The 23,719-nt window shown below is 36.4% G+C and overlaps 1 protein-coding gene across 5 annotated transcripts in view; it reads right to left on the reverse strand.

Annotated features, from left to right (window-relative positions):
• Nucleotides 1–2,744: 2,744 nt before the first annotated feature.
• LOC110991594 (Ca(2+)/calmodulin-responsive adenylate cyclase) overlaps nucleotides 2,745–23,719 on the reverse strand; it is a 78,881-nt gene continuing 57,906 nt past the window's right edge. The window contains exons 8-22 of one of the 5 annotated variants that reach the window (XM_045629933.1): nucleotides 16,058–16,216; nucleotides 15,347–15,491; nucleotides 13,852–14,025; nucleotides 12,322–12,369; nucleotides 11,536–11,721; nucleotides 11,043–11,321; nucleotides 10,156–10,460; nucleotides 9,432–9,591; nucleotides 8,634–8,717; nucleotides 7,705–7,866; nucleotides 7,119–7,332; nucleotides 5,561–6,839; nucleotides 4,966–5,187; nucleotides 4,748–4,820; nucleotides 2,745–4,620 (exon numbers count right to left, since the gene is read on the reverse strand). In XM_045629933.1, coding sequence (XP_045485889.1) covers nucleotides 4,207–4,620; nucleotides 4,748–4,820; nucleotides 4,966–5,187; nucleotides 5,561–6,839; nucleotides 7,119–7,332; nucleotides 7,705–7,866; nucleotides 8,634–8,717; nucleotides 9,432–9,591; nucleotides 10,156–10,460; nucleotides 11,043–11,321; nucleotides 11,536–11,721; nucleotides 12,322–12,369; nucleotides 13,852–14,025; nucleotides 15,347–15,491; nucleotides 16,058–16,216 — 3,904 coding nt within the window. In that variant the 3' untranslated portion in view covers nucleotides 2,745–4,206. Of the gene's footprint in view, nucleotides 4,621–4,747; nucleotides 4,821–4,965; nucleotides 5,188–5,560; nucleotides 6,840–7,118; nucleotides 7,333–7,704; nucleotides 7,867–8,633; nucleotides 8,718–9,431; nucleotides 9,592–10,155; nucleotides 10,461–11,042; nucleotides 11,322–11,535; nucleotides 11,722–12,321; nucleotides 12,370–12,899; nucleotides 13,086–13,851; nucleotides 14,026–15,346; nucleotides 15,492–16,057; nucleotides 16,217–23,719 lie in introns of all 5 variants that reach the window. The other 4 variants (XM_045629932.1, XM_022257020.2, XM_045629931.1 and 1 more) reach the window with 4 other exon arrangements.

The following is a 23,719-nucleotide window of genomic DNA, read 5'->3' on the forward strand; positions in this document are numbered from 1 at the left end:
TGTAAATTATTAAGGTAAGATCGGTTGTCTTTATGTTGCGTCAATGCACATCACGACCGCAGACCAACCGCCATGAATTTTTGAATTTAACAACCAGTCATTGCTGGCGCGTTGTATGTCCTGACTCACGTATTCCTAGAGAACATAACGTCGTCTACCAAGAATTTGATTAGCTTTTTATTGTATTAATTACATTACCTATCGCCGTTCTTTCTGTCTGTCTATGTCTACTGTATTTATAAACATTTTATACTTAAAGAACAACCTTATACTTTTCCAATGGTTTCAATTCCAATTCCAATGGTTATTGTGAGACTACAAAAAGTAAGTATATAACTTTGACCTTATTTCCGTACCAACGGGTCCCAGGAACTGATATAATCAATAGCCATCACCATGCCAACCATTATCATGACATTTGTTATCTAACTCTTAACCTTTGATTATGTGTCTAAAACATTATTATTAATAATTTACGATGTATGTGTGGTAGAGAGCGAAGGTAACCTAATGGAACCCTTTTTCCGCAAACAATATAGGAAATTGAATCCAGGACACTTATAAGCATTACATAAGTACGAAGTAAGTACTTAAGAAATATATAGCTGAAACATTTTTTGTGTTCTGTGCCTGTCATAATGCGGTAAGTATGTCAGTGGATTAGAAAATATGGAGTTTTATAAAGGATAAGGAAATGAGAATCAGTTTCTAGTTTCCAATTATGGCTATTAAATAATAGAAACTCAATTTACGGCATTCGCAGGAAATAACATTGTAATGATATTGGATTTTGTTGGATATTAATAATCATTTTCCTTATGACGATTAATAAAACTACGTAATACAGTAGGTACCATAATGAGAAACTACATATCCGTTGAATAATCATTTTGAGGATGTACCAGTCTTGGAAAACTTGGGCCAAATTTTAAAACTCTAACAATAATAAAATAAAAACATTTAACAAAACTAAAATATTTTAGTGCTTTACTACCTACTGTTACTGTACAAATTTGTTAGTATACTTCTGGATACTAATAATAATAAAATTTAATTTCTTTATAATTTCCTTATTTATAAGACATACAGGTCAGTTAGTCAAGTTACCAGTCAGTTGTTTAGTAAGTGATACCATTATGTTCCAAAAAAAAAATGTTGCGTCGACATCAATTAGTAGTTTATAGCCACGTATTTCGTGTGTATACAACCTAAGTAACGAAGGTTCACAGGTATTTCAGGTTTAATTTTTCTATTTTTTTTTGTTGAAAATACAATAGGTAAATATAATGGGAGTTGAAATAAAGTGGCGTTGATGGTCAATTTCATGGCCGTTGCTTTAAAGAGCAAGTATCATCTATCTCCTTTCATTACAGCGTAAACACAATAACATGACACTTCCTTGTGTCTTTTTCTTCTGTGTAACATTATCGTTTAGTTTATAAGCTCATCCAAAACACAAAGATAAGAAAAAGTTTATTATAAATAAATACAGATATATTTCTACATTATCAGACTCATCGTAAAGCTGTTGAAAACTATATTTCTGTCTAAAATATATTAAATAACTATGTACCTATATACAACGTAATAGTTGAGTAATGTTTTAATCATATTAGTCTTAATATAGCTGATCAAGGTTACATAGCTTATTTGTATGCTGTATATTACACTCACCGACAATGCTACGTGTCTTCCTTTAAGGTTAAAATGAATTTCAATAGCTTTAATAACCGTCAAATCTTTCTGGTTAACTGTTTGTTTCTCTCTCTCATCACAATGGATGAACCAGGTGAAGTAAGATGTGATAATTGAGATATAGTCAGGGGCAGATTAACAAATTTTCAAGGTTAAGAAGTTTTAGCCGCCCTTGCCTACAATTGTCATATGTCCTAGAATACTTTACAATTCAACAATTTCGTTTAAAATGCACATTATATAATTTTTGGGTTTGATTTTACCTCCTTTATTATACATATATAACCATCCAGTTCTCAGACTTTAACCAGTAGTAGGACTGACATGTATAAGTTGATTGGGGGAAGAGGGATGAAGGAAGTACATTTTCTGTGATTTTGTTCTTTTATACAATCTGAGGAGGGGGATACTAGTTGTGGGCGGCGAACTAGCTGTTTTACCCTCGAATATGGAAGAAAAGTTAAAGTCAAAAATCATTTATTCACGTAGTAACGCAATGTACACTTACAAACGTCAAAAAAGAAATATTGATTAAATGCTTCTTATTTTACATTCACTGCCAGTTCTCAAATCTGTTACACCAAATGTTCCTACAAGTGAGAAGCGATAGTTTGTTGCAGACTGTACTGTATCAGAAAACGTAAAAAATTGTTCATCTGCTATTAAAACCCCACGAGTGTACGAATTAGGTTATACAATTTGCTCACTTAAGCTTTCTTAGTTTTATAAGCGTGACTGGCGATTAACTAAATCGTCGAAGTAACGTCCTGAGAGTATAAACAGACGTATCCACTCTCTTTAATTGTTTCAATACACTAGTTTGGTACATAGCAATTTATATTTCATTATCTTGCTTATATTTTATGGTTGTACGCGAGTGGTTAATATGGAGTAAAAATAAAACCGAAAATGATATTTTTGATTTTGTATATTTATTTAAATTGTATTTTTCATAGTTGCCAATTGATTTAGATCGTAAAATATAATTTACTGTATTACTATGGTAAGAAGCGAACACAGGGAACTGTCGAGTAATAAACACTAAAATTATTTAAATCACTTTAATCAGTTATAAAGAATTATAATATTGCATAATCAAATAAATAAGAAAGAAAGTTTACATCGAAATAGCTACATGATTAAACAACAATTTTTACAAATTGATTATAAGCCCATATGTCAAAATTTGATTATTGCAGTTAAGACCTGTCATTAACAATCTATTTGGAAAACGGGCCATTGATGAAGGATATCCATTATATTTGAAATAATACACATCTATCGAAAATGGTAACTTTGAATGACAAGTCTATTAAAACTATCTTAACAGAAATATTTAAAAATGAACTTAACCAACCACTTAATAAGAAACATAACAGTATTTGGCACGAATAATTATAAATTCCATTAAAAAGGCAAATGATAGATAAAAAGTTGTTCACTAAACCTACTTAATTAATATATAGCACTTGACAGTATAACGATATTTACAAAGTTATATTAATATCACGGAAACAAATAAGCTATTGCACATTGTAGGTACTATCAGCAGAAACTATAAAACAATCGCAAGATTAGTTCCGATTTTCATTTGTTTTTTCGAATATTCCGAAGATATTTGCATTAGATTTTACCACTAAGGGTAATTGTGGCAGAATTTAAGTTATGAAATTATCAATGCTATTATATAAAGCTTTTGCTGATAGTACTTGAAATCGGTTAAATATGGTCACATTTTAATCATCAAGTCAAAAAGAAAGAATCACATAATCTACGGTCGGTCAGTTTAGCCACGTCAAATTTGATGAATATATATTTTAACTATTTCCAATATTTTAAGTACAGACTTTAAATTTCAAAAATAACCTTAGACAGCTATCCTTACTCTACGAAAATTCGAATACATGAAATTGACACGAAATCATCCACTAACCTCTATAATATTCGAGAATATTCTACAACAAATATTCGGATTGTACTTTGGGTATATCTATTCAACGCCTAGTCGGACTACGAGATTATTTTAAATTGTTGTGATGGCCGATGGCACTAACGAGAAAAAATACTGACTAGAACTAAGAGACTCGTCCGTCAAAGAAAGCGCAGATATTCGAGAGAGAACATTACGCTAAATACACAATGAAATGCAGCAATACTTATATCTACAGGTCGAGCAGTCAATCTCGAGAAGGGGCCAGCCCTCGACACCGACAGATTGGTCTATCACAAGTCGAACAAATATTACTAAGTCAGAGCACCTTGTAATTGTAGAGATCACGTTCTAGATGATTCGTGGCGCCATCTCATGGCACTACAGTACATATACATATTAACAATTTACACAAATACACAGAATCAGGCACATCTTAAGTGACACGATCACAGTGGAAGGACGAGCGCTAGAGTGAGTATTTCATAAGAGAGCTGGATGTCTTCTTACCCGCGTGCGGTTAAACGCGCTGCCATTACGACGATTCAAACGCGGGAAAAACCGTGCCGAGACGTGAGCCATCAGACGTCGCTTTCGCCATCGGTCACATGAGCGGACTGGCCGAAGTTTCTGGTGATGGATTCACTGACGGTTCGAATGTTCGCCAAATACCTGTGAGCTGGTTCGTCCGAGTCGTAAATGGCGCTGAGGGACTCCAAGGAGACCAGAGCCTCCGAGTCCAAGAGACGAGAGGACGCCCGGGAAGAGATATCATCATCCCGGTCGAAATAACAGGAGTTGACGTCGCTCAGGGCGGCCTCGGCGTCCGTCAGACCGGCTTCGTTGAGCATAGACACGTTTTCCAGAGCTGGGTCGTCTGTGGTGTAGCCTGTGCTCTCTGGTTGTCCGCATTCTCCTTCTCCCTCTCCTTCGGAGCAAGAGGAACTCCACTCGGATTGACTCTCCCCATAGACACCTAATTCTCGATGATGGACCTGAGAATGAAGAAATTCGTTTCAAAACTAGTTAAATGTTGATAAGATTTCTCATTTCCTAATTACTCAGGCTGTTTCTCTGAAAACCCAAAATAAATGAAAAATACTGATTAAAGTTTACACATACCCGATGATGTAGTCTTTCCACATTTTCTCGCTTTTCTTTGGTAATTTCAGGTTCCTTTCGTGGTGGTGGTGGACTGTAAAAGGTGTGTTCATTTATCATAATATGCAATCATTTCACTTATTTAAACTTACTGAAAATATTTCTGCTGCACAATACCCAACTTTTTCTCTAAAAATTTACGAAGATTATTAAGTTCATATTACGTATATACAACTTACTTGGTGCTCTGCTTGGAATGCGTCGGCGAAGGCAAGTCCACGACAACATCCGTGGGCAGGACGCCCGGGAAGTCCGTCCGGGGAGAGGGTATCACAGGGGGGTGTGCGATGGCGGGAGGGTCATTCCTAGCCAAGTGTGTGATGGCGGCCAAACCCACAGCGTGTAGCGGACTACTGTTGTTGTTACTCGCGCGTACTGCTTCGACGCACGCGTTCGCAGCCCTGGGGCGGTTACAATTATAGTTTTACAGAGGCAAATGATCGTGAATTCTAAATTTTATCAGTGGGTTTACAACCACCCACTCTACGCCCTTGACTTGCGAACTGGTAGTTAATGTAAATTTACAATTAATCTAAATTTTTTTAACGTTCATAAGTGTACTTGTTTACCTATTTGAAATATTTAAAATTTTGATTGATTGATTGCCTGTCTCCCGTCTCTTTTCATCAATCGTGTTTACATTTACTTTTAGAAAAATTAATTAATAAATATTAGGGGCAAAACTGTTTTACTTTTTATGTTCTATAGTGCCAATGTAGGCAAAAATAGAAGAATAACTAGCATGTTCACTTTTTTAAATAAAAACTTTCTCACCTTAGGTCCAACTTCAAATCCTTTCTTTCGATTTTTGGAGAGTTCAACACGAGATTCTTATCATCGAGTAGTCTCTGTATCTCCCTTTCGAATGGTGGAACACAGGCAATGTCAGAAGGGCTGCGTTTAGTGAAGACTTCCCTCGCATCGTTCAAATGTTTCAAATTATTAGGTCGACTGCCCGAACTCGAAAACGAACTCGTCCTTTGCGTAAACCTGTGCGGGACGTCTTTTTTATCCGTTTGGCTGCTCCCGTCTCTCTTGGCGGACATCTGGTGCATATTCAATATGCTCCTCTGCAATTTGTCCTCTTCTTTTTGAAGGTTTATACTGCCATCGAGGAGTTTGTCATCGAGAGACGGTTTTTTATTCAACCTGTGTTTAAGGTAGAAGTCGTAAATGATGTTGGGTGACTCCTTTCTGACGGGAGAGTAATAGTCGTATCCCGGGTTCGGGTTTATTTCGACTTTTTGAGGTCGAGGTGGCTGCCATTGGGCGGCTCGCGGGGGTGAAGGGGAAGCGTCTGTCGTCCGGGAATAACTCTCGTCGGAGGAGCTCAAACTCGGGGAGCGCGTCAGCGAACTGAGTTCGTCAGCGGACGAGTGCACTCTTGGACTTCTCGCTAAAGGCAAACTTTCGCTGGATCTCGGTCTGGGTAACCTGGGGGGGGCTCTCCTCTTGTGGGCGACCGGCGGTCGAGGCTCCTGGGGTCTAGGCCAGGGAGGAACCAGGGCTCTCGGGGGAGGCCACCTGGGATTGCCGTTAATACCGTGGGGTGGGGGCGGAGGGGGAGTATCTTCGACGTTATTTCTCCGTCCTTTGCTTCCCTTGTTGCCGTTCTGGTGGTTGTTTGGGAGCAGAGGCTCATTTTCCCCGGCGGTGGTCGCCTCTCGTAAGGGTGGAAGTCGTGACGCGGGCGCTACGGCTCTTCGCGCCGAGTTTTGCAACATGGCTAAAGGAGTCGCTACGCCGCCGTAGGCGGTGGGAGGATTTGGCGGTGGATTGCTGGCAATATGGTGGTTGTTAGTGCTCGTGGGAGCTCGTTCTGTCAAGAAATAGGTCGTCATTTCCCCCTTTCCCTTCACTTTGACCTTCCCCCGACACACGAACTGATAAGGCAAGTCTTTGAGAGCCTGAAAGACTTCCTCCGTGACCTGAGTGTGATTGGGCAAGCCCGTGGAGTCCATGCGAGAGGCGACGTTCACGGTGTTGCCCCAAATGTCATATTGAGGTTTCCTGGCCCCGATTACGCCGGCAACGACTGGTCCGACGTTTATGCCTGCAAGAGGTTCACAAAGTGTACATTTTCAACAAAAAAAAATCAAGTTCCCCTGTTACTACAATAAGTAAAAAGGTCCATAAAATTATAACAATGGTGATATTTTTAAAAAAAGGTCAAACATTTTCAATTAAATATATTTTTATACAAATGTCTCCGTAATTCGTACAAAAGTTTCACAATGGCATTGAAATAATTATTAAACAGTAGACATAGACATTTAACTTATATTTTCAATTGCGTTAAAGATTTAAAAGATTTTATAAAAAAGTTTCTTACCGACTCGTAGCATGAAGTTGTTATAAGAATTATCATTAATATCTTTAAGTTTATCTCTCATAGCGAAGACAAATTCTACAAGTGTCGCCAAATGTTTCTTTGTACTTGGGTCGTCGGCCATCTTCTTGTCAGGTATTAGACCGACGGCTGCCATATACGTTGAACCGACAGTTTTTATTTTGTCAATCGCACTGAATCGTTCTTCCCCGAGTAACTAAAATTTAAATTTGAAATTAAAAACTTAATTTAACTACTTACAATAGCAATTTAGCTACGTAATAAAAACCAGTGGCGCTACGGTTTCATGATGATTTCTCAATCTAATAGGCAAGTAGATGATCAGCCTCCTGTGCCTGAATTGTATATTGTAATGTTGTGTATTGTAATGTATTTGCAAAATCTGTAAGAATGTTTATATTTTTGTAATAATAAATAAGTCGATCTACTACCTTGCTTAACTTGGTTTAAACTAAATTTTCCCCTAAATTATAGCAATGAAATAAATCAAGAACGAAATTTTTATTACTTTTAATCCTCCATTTGGGTTTATGGCTTATTAAAATACTTAAAAATTAAAAATGCGTACCTCATCAAAATCGGCAATAATTTCATTCAGCAGCCTCAGGCACTCCATTCCCTGGTTGTTGCCGTCAAGCTCCATGTAGAACTCGTGGTAGTTGGTGATAGAGGCGAAGACCACCCCGGCCCGGTGGTACGACTGGTGGTAGAGGTCCTGCCAACCGCGCTTCTTGAGTCAGCATTGCGTGGAAAGCCGTGCACGTCAGGCCCAATGACAGATACCGTCCACCCGGCGATCATTGCTTTTAGAGCCATCCAAAGTTTGGGAATCATTGTTTTACGAAAAACTTCTAAGAATTTTTAGGCAATCAGGAGCTATTGTGTTACGTTAAAGGTCAAGAGAATAGAAAAGTTACTCTTAGACGTAAATGTAACCTCGAAATCAAACCAAGTAAAGAGTATCAAGAGAAGTTGAGTGGCATCTCATCGGTATTGTATAATATCAAACTATATAATATATGATTTAACTAATGAATTTTGTACGTATAATAGGAATCATTTTTACGATTTTATATATTTTTTATGAAGGATAATAAGACTTTGGATAACTTAAAAACATTTTTCGCTGGGAGCAGAATAAGATAAGTTTCGGTCGTGCTAGCAAATGTCAAAGTGTTAAAAGCATGAATGAAAACCAAAACAAATCCTATTTGCATGAACGGCTAACAGTTAAAATATTTAACTAAAAATTCTAGGTTTTCGATACGTCATATTTTTTTTAATATTTTCATATTCTCACTGTCATTTGACCCTAAATAATTTTGTGCGAAGTGCGTAACAGACAAAGCAATTGAATGAATGATTGTGCCAATTGAATGATGATTGATGAATGAGCGTTATGTCTTAATGATCGAAAGATTTTCCCAAATTAAAAGCAGTTTTAAGCACTTTAACTCGATTTATAACTGTTTAAGCGCATATACCAATTGAAATTACCATATTTGTTCTGAACTGATTATCCAAGAAATGTGTAGCCACGTGTGCAGGGAGCAGATTAAAAAGTATTCTTCTGTTTGATGCCTGTAAGAGTAATTGTTCTATTTTAATTTTATTAGAATTTTATACCAACCCTTATATATGACAGCCTTTTTTACAGAACAGGGAGCACACTGGCAAGAGGCTCACCTCATCGTATACCGCCGCCTATGGATAATCTGAATTCCAGACTCACCAGTGCGTTGCCGGGCTTTTAATAATTAGTCCGCTCCGGTCGTTTAAGAAAATCCATCATATATATTTTTTTTTTCATACAACAGGGGGCAAACGGACAGGAAGCTCACCTGATGTTATGTGATACCGCCGCTCATGGACACTCGATCTATATGTATCTATAATTCGCTATTATATTTGCTATCTGTCCTCCAGGCCCCGATCATAAATAAATGTAAAACCCCTAAATAGGTTGGTTTCTTTGCACATAAATGACAATTATCAATTAACTAGGAATCTGACATAACTTAACTGTTCCAAGGTCCTCGTAAATATATCAGACACATTTTAAACATTCAATGGAAGGAAGCAAACTTAATCATAAAGGACACGATGTGATTTGTTATATTAATAGCAACACCATACAATATCAAAGACAACTTATAGATTGTAAATTATCAATGTGTCAAAGTCAATTTGTCACACAGGACATGCGGTAAATCTGGCAATTAATCGCTTCGAATTTGCGACATGTAAGCGCCCCTTAATAATTATGATTCAAATTTAAATAGTCGGTATGTAAACCTGTAACGCATCCATGTCGCGCTTCTCATCCCTGGCCTGCACCTGCCACAAGAAGTCGAGCCTCGCCGTCCACTCGGTCTGCCTCGCATGCAGCAGCACAGCGAGTGCCAGGGCGACCGCCCATGCACTGGAAACGTATGCCGAACTAACTACGCCCGAACTGAAAATTTAACAAAACCAGTGTCACGATTTCTCACAAAAATAATAAACGGCTCAAGTATAAGAGTCCTCCAACTTCTGATTTTCTTTCCCTTAAAGTAGACTCTATGGCCTCATTAAAGATTTAAGCTTTAAAATAAAATACGGTTAAATAATGTAATTATTTTAAGAAAATAAAAATTAAGTTTGTTTAATACTACTTTTACTTTTTTATTTATTATTATTATTAAGCTGGAGTCTGGTAGATAGTACTGGTGAGCTGGTGCATTCCTTGCTCAACGAATAAGTATCGCAATAAAGCGAGGAACGCAAAGTTTTTAAATATGTTTTAATTTTCTATTTATAAATTTTATTATTCATACTATGTAGGTTAAGAAAATTGTAAATACGTCAAGATGGTTCCACGACTTACTCGAAATGGCTGAATAAATTACACAGAAAACTATTTATTGGAACAAGTTGGAGGAGTCGCATCTTAGAGCAATAAAATTCTAAATAATTAAATTTCTAATAACGTATGTCAATAAGATGCGAACGAAACTTATTATTATTATTATATACTCACTCAGTCATAAGATCGTAGCAATCGAACAGGTATTTATGGTAAATCAACATCACAGCCACATATCCTGCCGTCATCACCGCCAGTAGAATTCCCTTTATCAATATCGGTAATCGCAAGAACACGGCGACCGTTAACATACTCAAACAGCACCCGAGAGTTATGTACAGTGGTATAGGGCACATGCGATGTATGTCCGGACTGCTCCATAGAGCGGATACCGCATCCCCTTTTAAAGATCTTAGTCCATCCATGGTCGTTGTGTTCTCTGTTAGATTGCCGCACACGTTTACCGGTTGGCATGACAACTGGAAAATTTGTGTTCATTATTGAGACCGCATAAAATCTGAAGTTAATAATGACTTGACAGCTGTTCTTTCTTATAGGTTTCAATTTTGTAATAATTCTTTGTTTATTTACTTTCAAACTTTTAATAATGATTTATGCAATACACTTATATGATAATGATTTGTACATTTTTAACAAAAAAAGGCCGGAAACGCACTCGCAAGCAAGGTAACAAGTCGCCATGGGCTATCACTAATCAGATGAGCCTGCTGCCCGTTCACCGAACAAATTAATTAAAAAATAGATGACCGATAAAAAACATCTTTCACTTAAGTAAAATACTTTGGCTATAGATATAGACATAACATTTATTACAAAAATACAAACACACAAAATAACAATAACGATATAGCAGACTTTAATTAAATATTTATATCCGCTATATATAATAAAGAGTGGCGGATAGTTTCTTGCCTGCTCTACGCCCTTGACCTGCGAACTGGTATTTAATGTAGAGTAAGAATTAATTCAACTTCTTTTCTGTGTGTTGAAGTGAAAAAAGTTATTTTGAATTAGACTTTACTACATAAGAACCAACCTACCACGTTAGCTTGTCCGACAGCGTAGCCCAAAACAATAGTAAACGTAGTAATGGCATTCCTTAGTGCAAACGGTCTTGATATATCACATGGTATGAGTCTGAGCCTGGCTGCCAACGTCAGAACGAGTACAGCAGCAGACCAGACGAAAGCGATGACGAAGAGTATAAGAAGGATCAATGTCCGTGGTAGTATTGCGGCTTGGAGCGCTCCAGCTGCCACTAAAGCACCCAAAGCAGCACTTAAAGAACCAGCCCATCCACCATCTGTTGAAGCGCGATACTGGAAATAAAGAATCCGAAAGTTAAAATTTACAAAGTCAAGGGGGTTTACAACTGAGACAGCCGACAAGAATTAGCTTTGAGTTCTAAAAACCTGTAAGTTCTACATTTATTCCTTCCTTAGCGGTAGAATTAAATAGAATGAAAAGAAAAATGGAAAAGAAAATAGAATGTCTAAGAAAAAGCGTATACCATAGACCTGCTGTCTAGGTTACCTGTTCTTCTTTATCAGGTTCCTTAAAGCAAAGTGTCAGCAAGTGCACGTGTGTGGCCTTTTCGCGGTGCACGGAGCGCGCGTCAATGGCCTGCGCCAGGTACTTGTTGACGCGGTTCGTGGGCTGGTGGTACACAGAGGAATGACGCTTTTTCAAAGGCCGCTTAAACTTCTCCGTCACTTTATTCTGTAGAAACATCCAAACATTAAAACATCTACACTCCAGCACCGTCTACTGGATGTGACGAGGGTGTGATTCGGGGCACAGAGGGACCACATGCCGACTCCATCCATGCTACATCCATAGTATGGACTGACCTTAGAAAAATCCAGATTTCCAAAGCAGCGTACATTATTAGATTTGCAATAGACACATCCATAGAAACATCAATCAGATCAGAAAACAATTTACATTGAGAGTTACATTTAAACTTTACAGACATAAATTTCATTTGAATAGTATTGGAAATGAGAGATATACTTAAGATTTAACTTAAACACCTATGTTAGTAACTTATAGAGACTATAAATCCATGCATAGGGACCATGCCATGCCGTGCAATGTGGCCAGTCGGGGCAGCGAGTGAAACACAGTTTTGTGCGTTCGACTTTATTTCCAAACAACCATTACAGAATACAAAAGATCACAGCGAATGGTGTCGAGTGTGCGACCCGTGTATTCCCGAAACGCGATTAGGTGATGTGGAAAGTATAGACCTAAGAAGTAGAGGATTGTCATCCGGTGTACGATGGGATACAATACACAAGAACAACACTCTGCGCTTACTGTTTCGGCGGGATTTTGTTGTGGAACTAATGTCCAGGGTCGGAATATCTGAAAAACAACGAGCAGATGTCTCACGTTAGTTGCTGGTAATGGAGCCTACCGAGGACGGGTTCACATCGATAACGAGCGGGGAAGGTTCCGCCGTGGAATTGCAATTGGAGAAGCTTCGACAAACCAGCAACTAAAATGTTGAATACGCAAACCGACACATTCACAAAGTGCAAAATGAGAACATTTATCGCTAACTCCAATATTTAAAAAGCCCCTAAGAATTGTAAAGATTCGCGAGCCGAAATATTATCAGAGCATAGTGTAAAATTTAGAAAAAGCGGCACACAGAAAATTCACCCAAAATCAAACTACTAAGATACGAAGCCAGATTTGCGTTACGTTCTTTAAGCGAAAATAAAACGAGGAGCCTTCGGGCTCCAATCGCTGCGTGAGAAGCGCTCAAAAACCTACTCATTCTATTAGTTTTAAAGTGCGAACGCAAAGCAACCAAAATCCGACGCGGCAAGAAGCCAATCAAAAATTGTGAGTTGCTTCACGTCTGTTAGCGTATGAGAGTGTGTGTGGACCGTTGCATGTGTGCGTAGTGCGTGGTGTTGCATGACGGCGTCGAAGGTGTGTTGGTGCGGGGCGGAGGCGGGGGGCGAGGGCGGCGGGGGGCGGTGCAGCGCGCTCACGTCGTCCTTCAGGGCAGCCAGCCGCAGTGCCTCCGCGGAGCCCGGCTCGGCGTGCAGCGCGCGACGCAAGTCTTGCACCTGCCGCCAACAGCACTCACTTCACCTCACACCTAACTACCTCGGCACATCGCGAAACGCACGAAACGGACGGGTTTCCGCGAGATTCGACTATTTGCTAACAGAACTTAAATTTACAGCAGTGTACAGTTGGGTTGAAAACTAAATTTTCTCTGAACGTTTAAAATGGATGAAATGTTTTCACGACCACATGTTTACACATCTTGAATTCGTTGAGTGACTGGGCGTATTTGTCTTTTTACCTTTCCATCAATATGGGCTCATTGTGTACCTTCTTGTAGTCCCACTCGCTTTAACACCGCAGGCGCGAAGCTTGGGAAACGACATACAGACGCAAATGCACATATCATAATGTACAAATTACAATAACAACAGAACATCAAAAGCGAGACTTATATGTATTCCCTAATCTTCAGATTGATCACCGTGGGCTTAAGCATATCGCAGTAAAAATTGTTTTGCTTCTTCTAGTTTCATCTATGCCATACCATAATAAAAATAACGTGAGTACTACGATTATAAAACTGTGGCGTTTGGGTCAAAATATTTCAATATTTAATGCCTAATAATCTACGAAACTATTTAAAATATTAATACTACTAAATAATAAAACTTACCTTAATCAACGTCACAATAGTGAACTTAAACTTGATAAAAACCGACACGGTATTGTTATATTAAGGCGTGTCGAAGTGCAAAACCAATTTAAGACGCCACAGTACATAAATTTATCGGATTTAAATATAGCAAAATATATAAATTATACCTTTCTAGCGGCGTTAGCTTTGAGCTCCTGTGGCGAAGCGGCCATGTTTGAAAATGGCACGTCGACATTGAATTTTATCGAATGCAATAATTGTACTACGACGTTTGAAACGTTTTTGAACGAGAGTTTCCTGCGGGACCCTGTACTTAGACCCATTCCGGCTGTCAGGCACATCTGGAAAAACAAATATTGTTTTAGGAAACATATATACATCTTAATATATATATTTCTTGTGTGCGTGTGTATGTGACTGAACTCCTCCTAAACGACTCGACCGATTTAGACGAAATTTTTTCTGTGTGTTCATGAATGGTTTAGATTCACAATTTTGTCCGCTGGACAATGTTTTTTTAATTAATTTTCAATTTATTAGTTGTTGTTGATTTTGGAATGTTTTACATTGGATCCGACAGACGGCGCTACCATCGCAGTGTCAAATTTTAAATAATATTCGAATTTTAATTTTAGTCTGTCCCGAAATTTAAAAAAAGTTTTGTTATTATTGTGTTATATCGTGTGTGACCATGTGCTGGATCGTTAGATATTGTCATAACATTTGAATAATAATTTTCATCAAAATGGCTTATTAAAAATTGAAATTTTGAAATTAAAGACGTGTAGACAGGACAACGTCTGTCGGATCCGCTATAATATTATAGAAACATAATATTATATTGGTACTAAATCCCAATCTCGTGACATTTAGAAACTAGATAAAAGTTTTTAGAACTAGTTCTGGAGAGGAGTGGTTATTTAGGAGTGAAACGTGCTTTTGTACCGGGAATCGTACCTTCGGACCTGCATCTGAGGCCCAGGAATAAGCAGACACGTATAATGTTGGTTGGTAAAACCCAAGGTTTTCACTTAAAATAATGTTATACGAATAAAGAATTTTCAAAGAAGTATTCCACCTTTAGCCTAAAGCTGTTCTTTAAGTTTCTGCCGCCTTAAGTAATAATTAATAGGGGTTGAAGTGCCTTCTAGCTTAAACTATTCAATTGCAGAGATAAGTTACCGATGAACGGAATGACAAACAACCAAAAGAACCATGAATGTTTAATGAAATAACATCAGGGGTTCTGCGACCTGTAACTCTCCCCTTTGTTTACATTATTTACCATCTTGACCTGATTTCCGGTTAACAGTCGCCGTGATTCCTTTATTTAAGATATTTAATGTGAACATAAGAACTTTGATTCGATTTGTTTAATGTCAGAGATGATACAAAATCAATTCATTAAATAAAACGTAACATACACAATTTAAATAATTAATTTCCATCATAGACGTAGCTATGAATTAAATGTCATAAAGATGGGCTAAAATATAATTTGAGAAAAATTCTTCATTGAAATCCTCATTTCATCATCATTACAAATCAATCGCCGGACGAACGAACATACGGACTTTCAACGCGCCAACAACGTCATCTGAAGTATCAAATCGCCCACATTGGACGACCATTGGTTACTACGTGGTTAAAGGGTCAACGTACCTTTCTTCGCCTGGGAGGTGGAATAATAAAGTAGGTCTGTATGGAATGATCTCGTAAGTACGCGTTGCGGCTAGCGCCGTGGCCTGGCTCCACTTCGTACGCGCCTCCCAGGCACTCCAGCGTCGCTTGAGTAATGTGCACCCGTCTGTAATATGCAAATCGAACTTTGCACCATACATATTCAGTTAAGTGTAGTCATTTAAATATCTGTTTAATATCGACGTTGAGCAGATCAGTAGGCCTAGTGACATCAGAGTGCGACTGTCATCCCTGAGGTCGTGGGTTCGATCAATCGATATCCGGCTGTGCTTTCTATGTGCGCATTTAGCATGGCTTGCTTTAGACCGAACAAGAGGACGGCGTGTGTGAGGAAGCAAATTATCATGTAACAGATAACAAATCTTGGGTCCAAACTTAAAAATATTGTCGCGCCACCGATTTTTTATCGACGTTGACAAGAAGAATAGAAAAGTCGCACACAAATTTGAACCATTTATTTATTAGGTTTCTCCTAAATACTTGTTTTGAATAATAGTGTATTTCAAAAAATTATGACCTGCAACTACGCCCGCAAGGAAATGGCTGTGTTCAATGATCAATTAGTGGTCAGTCCAGAGTTAAATTGACGTTACCCACTCAATTAAGCTATTTAAAAAATAAAGAATCACAGGCTAAACGGACAAATATAAGACCAAGACTGGTACCACTTACCCAGGTTCCCCTCCAGCTTCCATATTATTAGCAAGAGTGACGTCATTTGACCAAACATCATACTGCCACTTGCGCAGACCCAGCACGCCGCACAGGACGCGTCCGGTATGGATGCCCACGCGCATGTTCAGCTGGACATCCGTTGCTTCAACCACAGATCTGAAATTATATATTTTTATAAGTAAAATTAAATTGAAACAAATATATAAAATCGTTCTCATAATAGCTATTGTCTTGAATGAGTTATATCCTTGTCTAGAGATCACATGCATGACATGTATAAGGACATTTTTAATATTTCAAATATTTCTTTATACGACTCACTATAATATGCTTGTGGTAAAATTAGCTAATTTATCTTCGAATACTATCTTATAAGGTTTTTAAATCTGCAATTAAAATTTGGTTCGAGTTTTAGACAACAATTTACATTTCTGGTTTAGGATAAATGGAAAGTTTGTAGATCAATACATCAAGAAGTGTGCAAGATTACCTTTATGAAACATTTTAAAACAACAATAGAATTGAGAATATGATTGTTTCTCAATCCTAGAATGGATCGCACGACTAATTAGACGCAAACTTCTTAAACTCATTTATACAGAGACACTCATAATTTATCACCACCTACGCGGGCTTAAAGTTAAATTATAAGCTTTAAACAGTAACACATAAATAAGAAAACTCAATAAATTTACTTTGTAAATCACTTCTAATTCTCATGCTATTGAGCTGATGAAGAGTCAAAAGACAAATGAGTTTGGCACCGATCTGACTGTATATTTATGTATTAATTGATATATGAGTCACGTTTTATATGAAAAAAGTATTTTACCCTACGTACGGAGATACGTTAAAAAGTAAGCTAAAATACTTTTTTATACTAAAGTGGTAACAATCTGATTTAATTCTAATGCTTCAGAATTTATTAGCTAGAGATATTATAATATCATCAATCGTTTCAGGAAATCATTTTATTTTATTATAACAGACAGAACCATTTATGGACTTAGGCCCGAGCCCAATAATTAATCCACAGTCAGACCGTGACAGTCGATCGATCTGAGTAACCAAACCCTACGAAGATAATCCATTTTTGGCGACGGATAGAATAAAATCTCTTCGCTCCTCATTTGATAATCAGTGTAAACCAAATATAGTGAATAAAACCATACAAATAATATTAAAATATATATGTCTAAAACTGGCGTAAAATAAAATCTTAAGATAGGATATTGGCACAGTTGAACTGTCATTTACATACAAGTCTATCACATACACCGATCCGACCTACCATGGATAGCTTGTATCGTCAGATGGCTATTGCAATCCGTCGATTGGTTATTGGCACAATTTTATCAGTATTTTGATTAAGATTTCTATCTCAGATGGTAAATATTAAATTATTTTTCGTCAAGATAGTGTCTATTTTAGGGTCACAAATCAATCAACGGTGATAAAACTCTATCAAATTGTTTCCAAACCAACCGTATTATGCAGGCCCCCAGCAACTAACTACCTCCCGTTTTTAGGCCTCCAGAAATTACTCTGAAACCTCTTCGACTCATCGCCAAAACTGAAGTTTATTTTGAGGCTAAAGACAAATCGTACTATAAAAATTGTCTCGCAAAATTGTATGATTTATAATCGTTTAATCTCAAAGGCCGATTGAATAATCAAGTCAAATTCTATCAACAAAAAATGATTTTCTATGCCAGCCTATGTACTTTTTACACAACATTATTATTATCTTGTTCACCGAGTGAGTTGAGTTGAGTAAGTCTAATGGGCAAAAAAGTGAGCATTAGCATCATGAGCATCTTAGCCGTTGCAATGTTTTTAAATATATTTGTTTGCTTTTCAGTAATCAAATAACCAAGAAACAATGGCAACTAATGAACTTGTATGAATCGTTTCTAAGAAACGTAAAAAGTCGTAAACTATTCAAACGAATATTAAGAACACTTTATGCCAGGAAGCTCAATGTTCAGAGAATTTTTATCCATTTTTAATGAACATAATCTCTTTGCAACTCTCGTATCAGATTGAATTAGAACATTCTTTTGGTATAGCTTATAACAAAAAAGGTTTTTTCAACAAATTTATGAATATGGTGGTAGAAGAATTTAAACACGTGATGTAAATAGCCATGGATCAGAAAATCAGGCAACAGCGGGCAACCAGGCAGGAGGCTGACATGATGTTAAGTCATAGCGCCGCCCATGCGCATTCTCAATGCTAGAGGCCTCGCGAGCGTTGCCTGTCTTTTAATATTACGCTCTTAAAAGACCCTAAGTGGAATGAGTTCAGAAATACTTCTCAGCAACTTCCAACTCAGCAGGTTCCACACAATGGTGGAGCGCGGCAAAAGCTGGCTTAAAAAACGATCAGTTTTTTACGTAAAAGGAGGCAAACGGGAAGCGAGCTCATCATCATAAGTGATACCACCCATGGACATTCACATTACCAGAAGGCTCGCAAGTACATTGCCAGCCTTTCAGAACGTATACGAAATTCCACCCGCAACGCCTGGACGCCAAATAATAATTCAAGGCCGCAAATTGCATTAGTTTTTTTTCTTTGCATTATTTATATTCAAATTTGGAAATTATGAAAAAAATATTCATCTTCTCAGACACTTCAACATGAACATAGGAGAAAACACTAAACGGAGAAAGCTATATATTAACGCTAACAATGTACGAAGCAAATGACCGGCGCTTTTATGGTTTCCACACAAATGTATTTTTGTTTATACCAAACTGAACTCGTTCGCTTTGCACCCATTTCCTTTTGGATTTATTGGTAGTAGTTACGTTCTAAATATACTAAGTATACAGTCAAACAACGCGTAAAGTACATTTATATTTTACGCGTTTTTAAAATAAATTATATTGTAGCAAGGGGTTTTCTGATATTTTCCAAATTTTAAAACACTTGTTGTGTTGTGTTCTGTAGATTAGTATTTGGAAGTTTCGGAATTGATAATTGGCTTAATTAATACATATAGATTTCATTAAAAAGAAAAGCGTTTTAATCTGGTTTTAATACTTTTAACCACAAAAACTAAAGTGGAAATGACCCACATCGCTCGCATGAACAATGGCAAAACCTGGACTAAAAGGGTAAGAAGGTTGAAAGGACTAGTCGCCATCATCATCATCGCCATCCACTCAAAAATAATGCTTAATTATAATTAGGATAAACTGGAAGAGATCGCTTGCGTAAAGGCCGCCCGTTGCATCTCTTATAATTTTTATGTTATTTGTTTCTCTATAAATGAAACGTATTTAACGAAGTGTAAATAAAAAAATATTATTGTAATATTTTAAGATTATGTATGTTTAATTAGTATAATATATCAGTAATACAAGAAAAGCGGCAAAATACTAGAACTTTTCAAGACAAAACAATTCTGCCATAATAAAAGTAAGAAAAGAAATTATGACTCTTGGAAGTTAATTTATGTTCATTACAATTCTTGTTTTGTGTTACGAATGTAATAAAAAGCTATTGCCCATCCGAAATGGCTGAGCCAAGTACCAATCTAATTTGTAAATAACAATCACGGTATTATGGCCTTGTTAATTAGAATACATGAACAATATCCTCACAACTCACAGAATTAATTACATGCAAAGCCTAGATAAATTATACACAAGTTCGAGAAGATAATTAAATTACTGTTGCGAGAAATTGTTTCGAATCGACGGGGATTATCCGAGATATCATACAGAACTGTGGATTGGTTATTATTTATTAGCGGCGGTAAAACTTTTCTCCGTTGAAAGTGTAATCGTAATATGTTACAATATATAAATGAAATAACATATAAAAGACAGCAGTGTTAGCCTAGTGGTTGCAGCGTGCGACTCTCATCCCCAAATTAGTAGGTTCGATTCCCGGCTGTGCACCAATGGACTTCCGAAGTGCGTATACATATAACATTCGCACGATCGCTGAAGCAAAACATCGTAAGGATATTGGACTGCCTAGAATCCAAAATGTCGACGACGCGTGTCAGGCACAGGAGGCTGATCACCAACTTGACTATTAGGTTAACAAATAATCATGAAACATATACAGAAATTTGAGGACCAGCCCTAAAAATGTTGTGGGTACTGAATTATTTTTATTTTTTTCCAAATAACTTCATTCTAATAGGTATTAGGTACACACTATACCCACCAAGTACAATTATGGGCGTCAACAGAAAAGATGTTAAATTAATTCTAAATTTCCATTTACTATCAGGTCGCAAGTCAAGGGCGTAGAGCCAGCGAGAAGAACTGGCAAGAAACTCTCCGCCACTGATTTAATCGCGGAGTTTGAGTCATGCAAATTGTTTGTAAAGCAAATCAGACACAAATATTTGAACTGGAGCAAATCAATCTCAAGGATGATGAAAATATTGAATGATCCTAATTTAAATAATCGTCAAATTTATAAAAAGCTTTCTTGATTAATTTACGTTTAATCATAGTTTTGAATTTATACAGTGTAAATTCTCTATAATTTTGTAAAAACGAATACAATTTCCATATAAGCAGTAGTTTATTGACTGGAGTGTAGTTGATCGACTTATGTCCGACTTCTGTAATAAAAAAATCTAGACTGTTTTTTTCATTGATTGATTTAAATATTAAATAATCGTTGTATCACTCTATATCATCTCTATATATATAACGATTATAGCGGTAGTTTACGATACCAATTTCATAGTACGATTGAAATCAAAATACGGCGAATCTGCAGCCTCAAAATAGGCTTCAGTTTCGGCAATTACCTCTTCATCAGCGATGATCCGCTCCTATTAACATATTGATTCCTCTATAAATTATTCAGCCTATTAATGCTGACAATGAAGCTTCATATTGGTGAAAGAATCGTTTATCATTACAGTTATATATTTAAAACATTTTCTCTACAAAATATTAATGTGGATAATATTACGTAAAAAGTATGGATAACATTGTTAAATTTATGTTAAAATAGAAGACATGAAAAATCGAAATTTCCACCCCACAACTTGTCAGCGTACGTGACACATAACAACCGTTTGACACGCTATATAGGGTCATGAATTCTCCTTGTTAGTTTTATGATACAAGAGTAATACCGTAACTTCGATCGATATTAAAAATGTTCATGTATGCTTCATGATTCCGCCCTTCGTCCTAGTTTGCAAAATTGTTAGCGACATTTTCAACAATTTAGACAATTTATATAAAACCATAATGAATCGTTTTTTAACTTTATGCCAGTTTCAAGTAAAGGGTAGGGAAACTATACGCGTGAAAAAATTAAGAAACACACCAAAAGGAATCAAAGGGATAATATTTACATGAATATTAAATCTTAACATTATTATTGATTTATTTTGAAAGAAGATAATACATTATAGTATAATAATAATAATAAAATAAAGATTATAATTAATAGTTTCCGAGTCGCCAATCTATCGTTCCACAAATCCATTTGGGATTTTTATAATTTTAGCCTTCGGAGCGGGCGAGCGACTTTATTATATGATATTCAATTAACACAAATATATTTTTTTAAAATATAATAAGAAAATGTCTATCAAACTATTGTCATGATAACGTACGAAGCAAGTACGTGGAGTGAAAGTAACGAGAGCTGCCCAAGGACGATCAGGGTAGTTTTCAATGATGACTTTTTTATGTAATAGGAGGCAATCGGGCAGGCTCACCTGATGGTAAGTGATACCCATGGACATATAACCAGAAGGCAGGCAAGGGCATTTTGGTGTTTTGGTGTTTTGGTCGCACTTTTTCTTGAAGGGCCCACGCAAATACTTCACTATATAAAGGTTTCAAATAGTGGTGGTACGTGGAAATCTGCCCTCTTCCCTACTTGTAGGCCATAGGACCTGAAGTCAAGTAATTCAACAAGTTTACTAGAGTACTGAGTGTAGAAATTACTAGAAATCTATAATATGAAAGCTTTTAGTAAATCCTATATGAAATTGTTTCCACATTACCAGTACAAATTACAGTTTAATATCATGTGTACGAAGTCATTAAAAGTCGATTAATTCTCGACGACACCTTAAATGTGGAAGATTCAGAATTTAATAATAAATCAATTTCACGTACAATGAAAAGAAACCATATGTAATTAGATTGATAAAGGGGGTGTAAAGTATTTACGTGCCAATTCTACTTAGGGTCCTTCAAGAAAAGAGTGTACAAATTCTTAAAGGGGCAGCAAGGCCTTAGCGAGCTGTTTGGCATTGAGAGTGTTTAAGGTATCACTGAACATCGGGTGAGGCTTATCGAAATCTAAATCTTGTAAAATAATATACAAAATGTTAAGTTTTAATGACAAAAACTTTTTTCAAGAAAAAGTGACAGGAATTTATTACATTAATAACGTAAAGTTAGTAACTAGACATTTAAGATTTGCATCAATCAATAAACGTAAGATTTTCATCTGATAAAATCTATTTTATATTAACTTTATATGACGAAGAGTATATTGGCGATGTGTGGGTGTGTCCGCTTCTTTTTTTATCTAGTTTTAAATAAATCTGTGTCCAGTGTAAAAAAACTGTTCTTGATTAAAAACAAGATTATCTATTATGTTTTTAATTATTAATGAATTTAAAAAAAATTACGCGTTTTTAGAATTTATTTCAATATATGCGCGCGTTTATATGTACTAATATTAAACTTCAAAAAATAATTATTAATTTATGGTGGTACAATTTAAATTTGTTATACATTACATTATGATTCATATAATCAAATCAAATAAAATATTACTTAATATATAAGGACGTTATCAAATTAATATTAATTACAATGTTTCACTCAAATAATAATTAATACAAAACATTTTCCTAGAGCAGTATTATATTAATTATAGGTCGATTAAAAAAAACTATATCGAATTTTAATGTTTTTGGTAAATTATATATTAGTATTAATGCATCATTTTATTTAAGTTATTATACCGTAAGTAATCACCAATAATTGTAGAGAATAAAAGTTCGTGTGAAAAGAATATTTTCTCTTTATACACCTTTCTACGGCAGAAAATTTAAAATTCGAATTCAGAGTATATTCCGTTTTCAGGATATCCGGCATAGCCTTTTCAGAGAAGCATAGCCTTTCGGAATCTATATTTTATAATATTGAGCCACATCTGGAAGCCTCACTTCAATAAGTTCAGGAGAATAATATTACGTGAGACTCCCATAATGTATGGACATATGATTCGTAAGCTCGTTTCGGTTGTCCACCAATGGACTTTTTGTCTATGTTAAGTAGACTATTGGGAGAAACCCGGCTTGTCTTAGAGCAAAAAGTCCACAGCGTGACAGGTACAGAAGGCTGATAAACTATTAAAACAAATCATCACGAAACAAATACAGATAATCAGACCTGTATTCCAAGATATTGCATTTAATTATAAATTGTTTGCCAGCATGCAGCTTTATAAAGTTGTTAAAAAGCTTTTTGTTTACTGTTCGCACCGGGAGTAGATATTCATACACACAACAGGTGTGATTGGCTTAAGCACTGTTTGCCCCCTGTTCTGTAAAAAAAACTGTGTATTGTGATTTTATTTTTTATAGATATATAACGAATCACATAGCCTTTTACCCAACTCACTCCTTTGGATATTACAAATAGC

This window comes from Pieris rapae, chromosome 11 (assembly GCF_905147795.1).
Source record: "Pieris rapae chromosome 11, ilPieRapa1.1, whole genome shotgun sequence".
Classification (NCBI taxonomy): domain Eukaryota; kingdom Metazoa; phylum Arthropoda; class Insecta; order Lepidoptera; family Pieridae; genus Pieris; species Pieris rapae.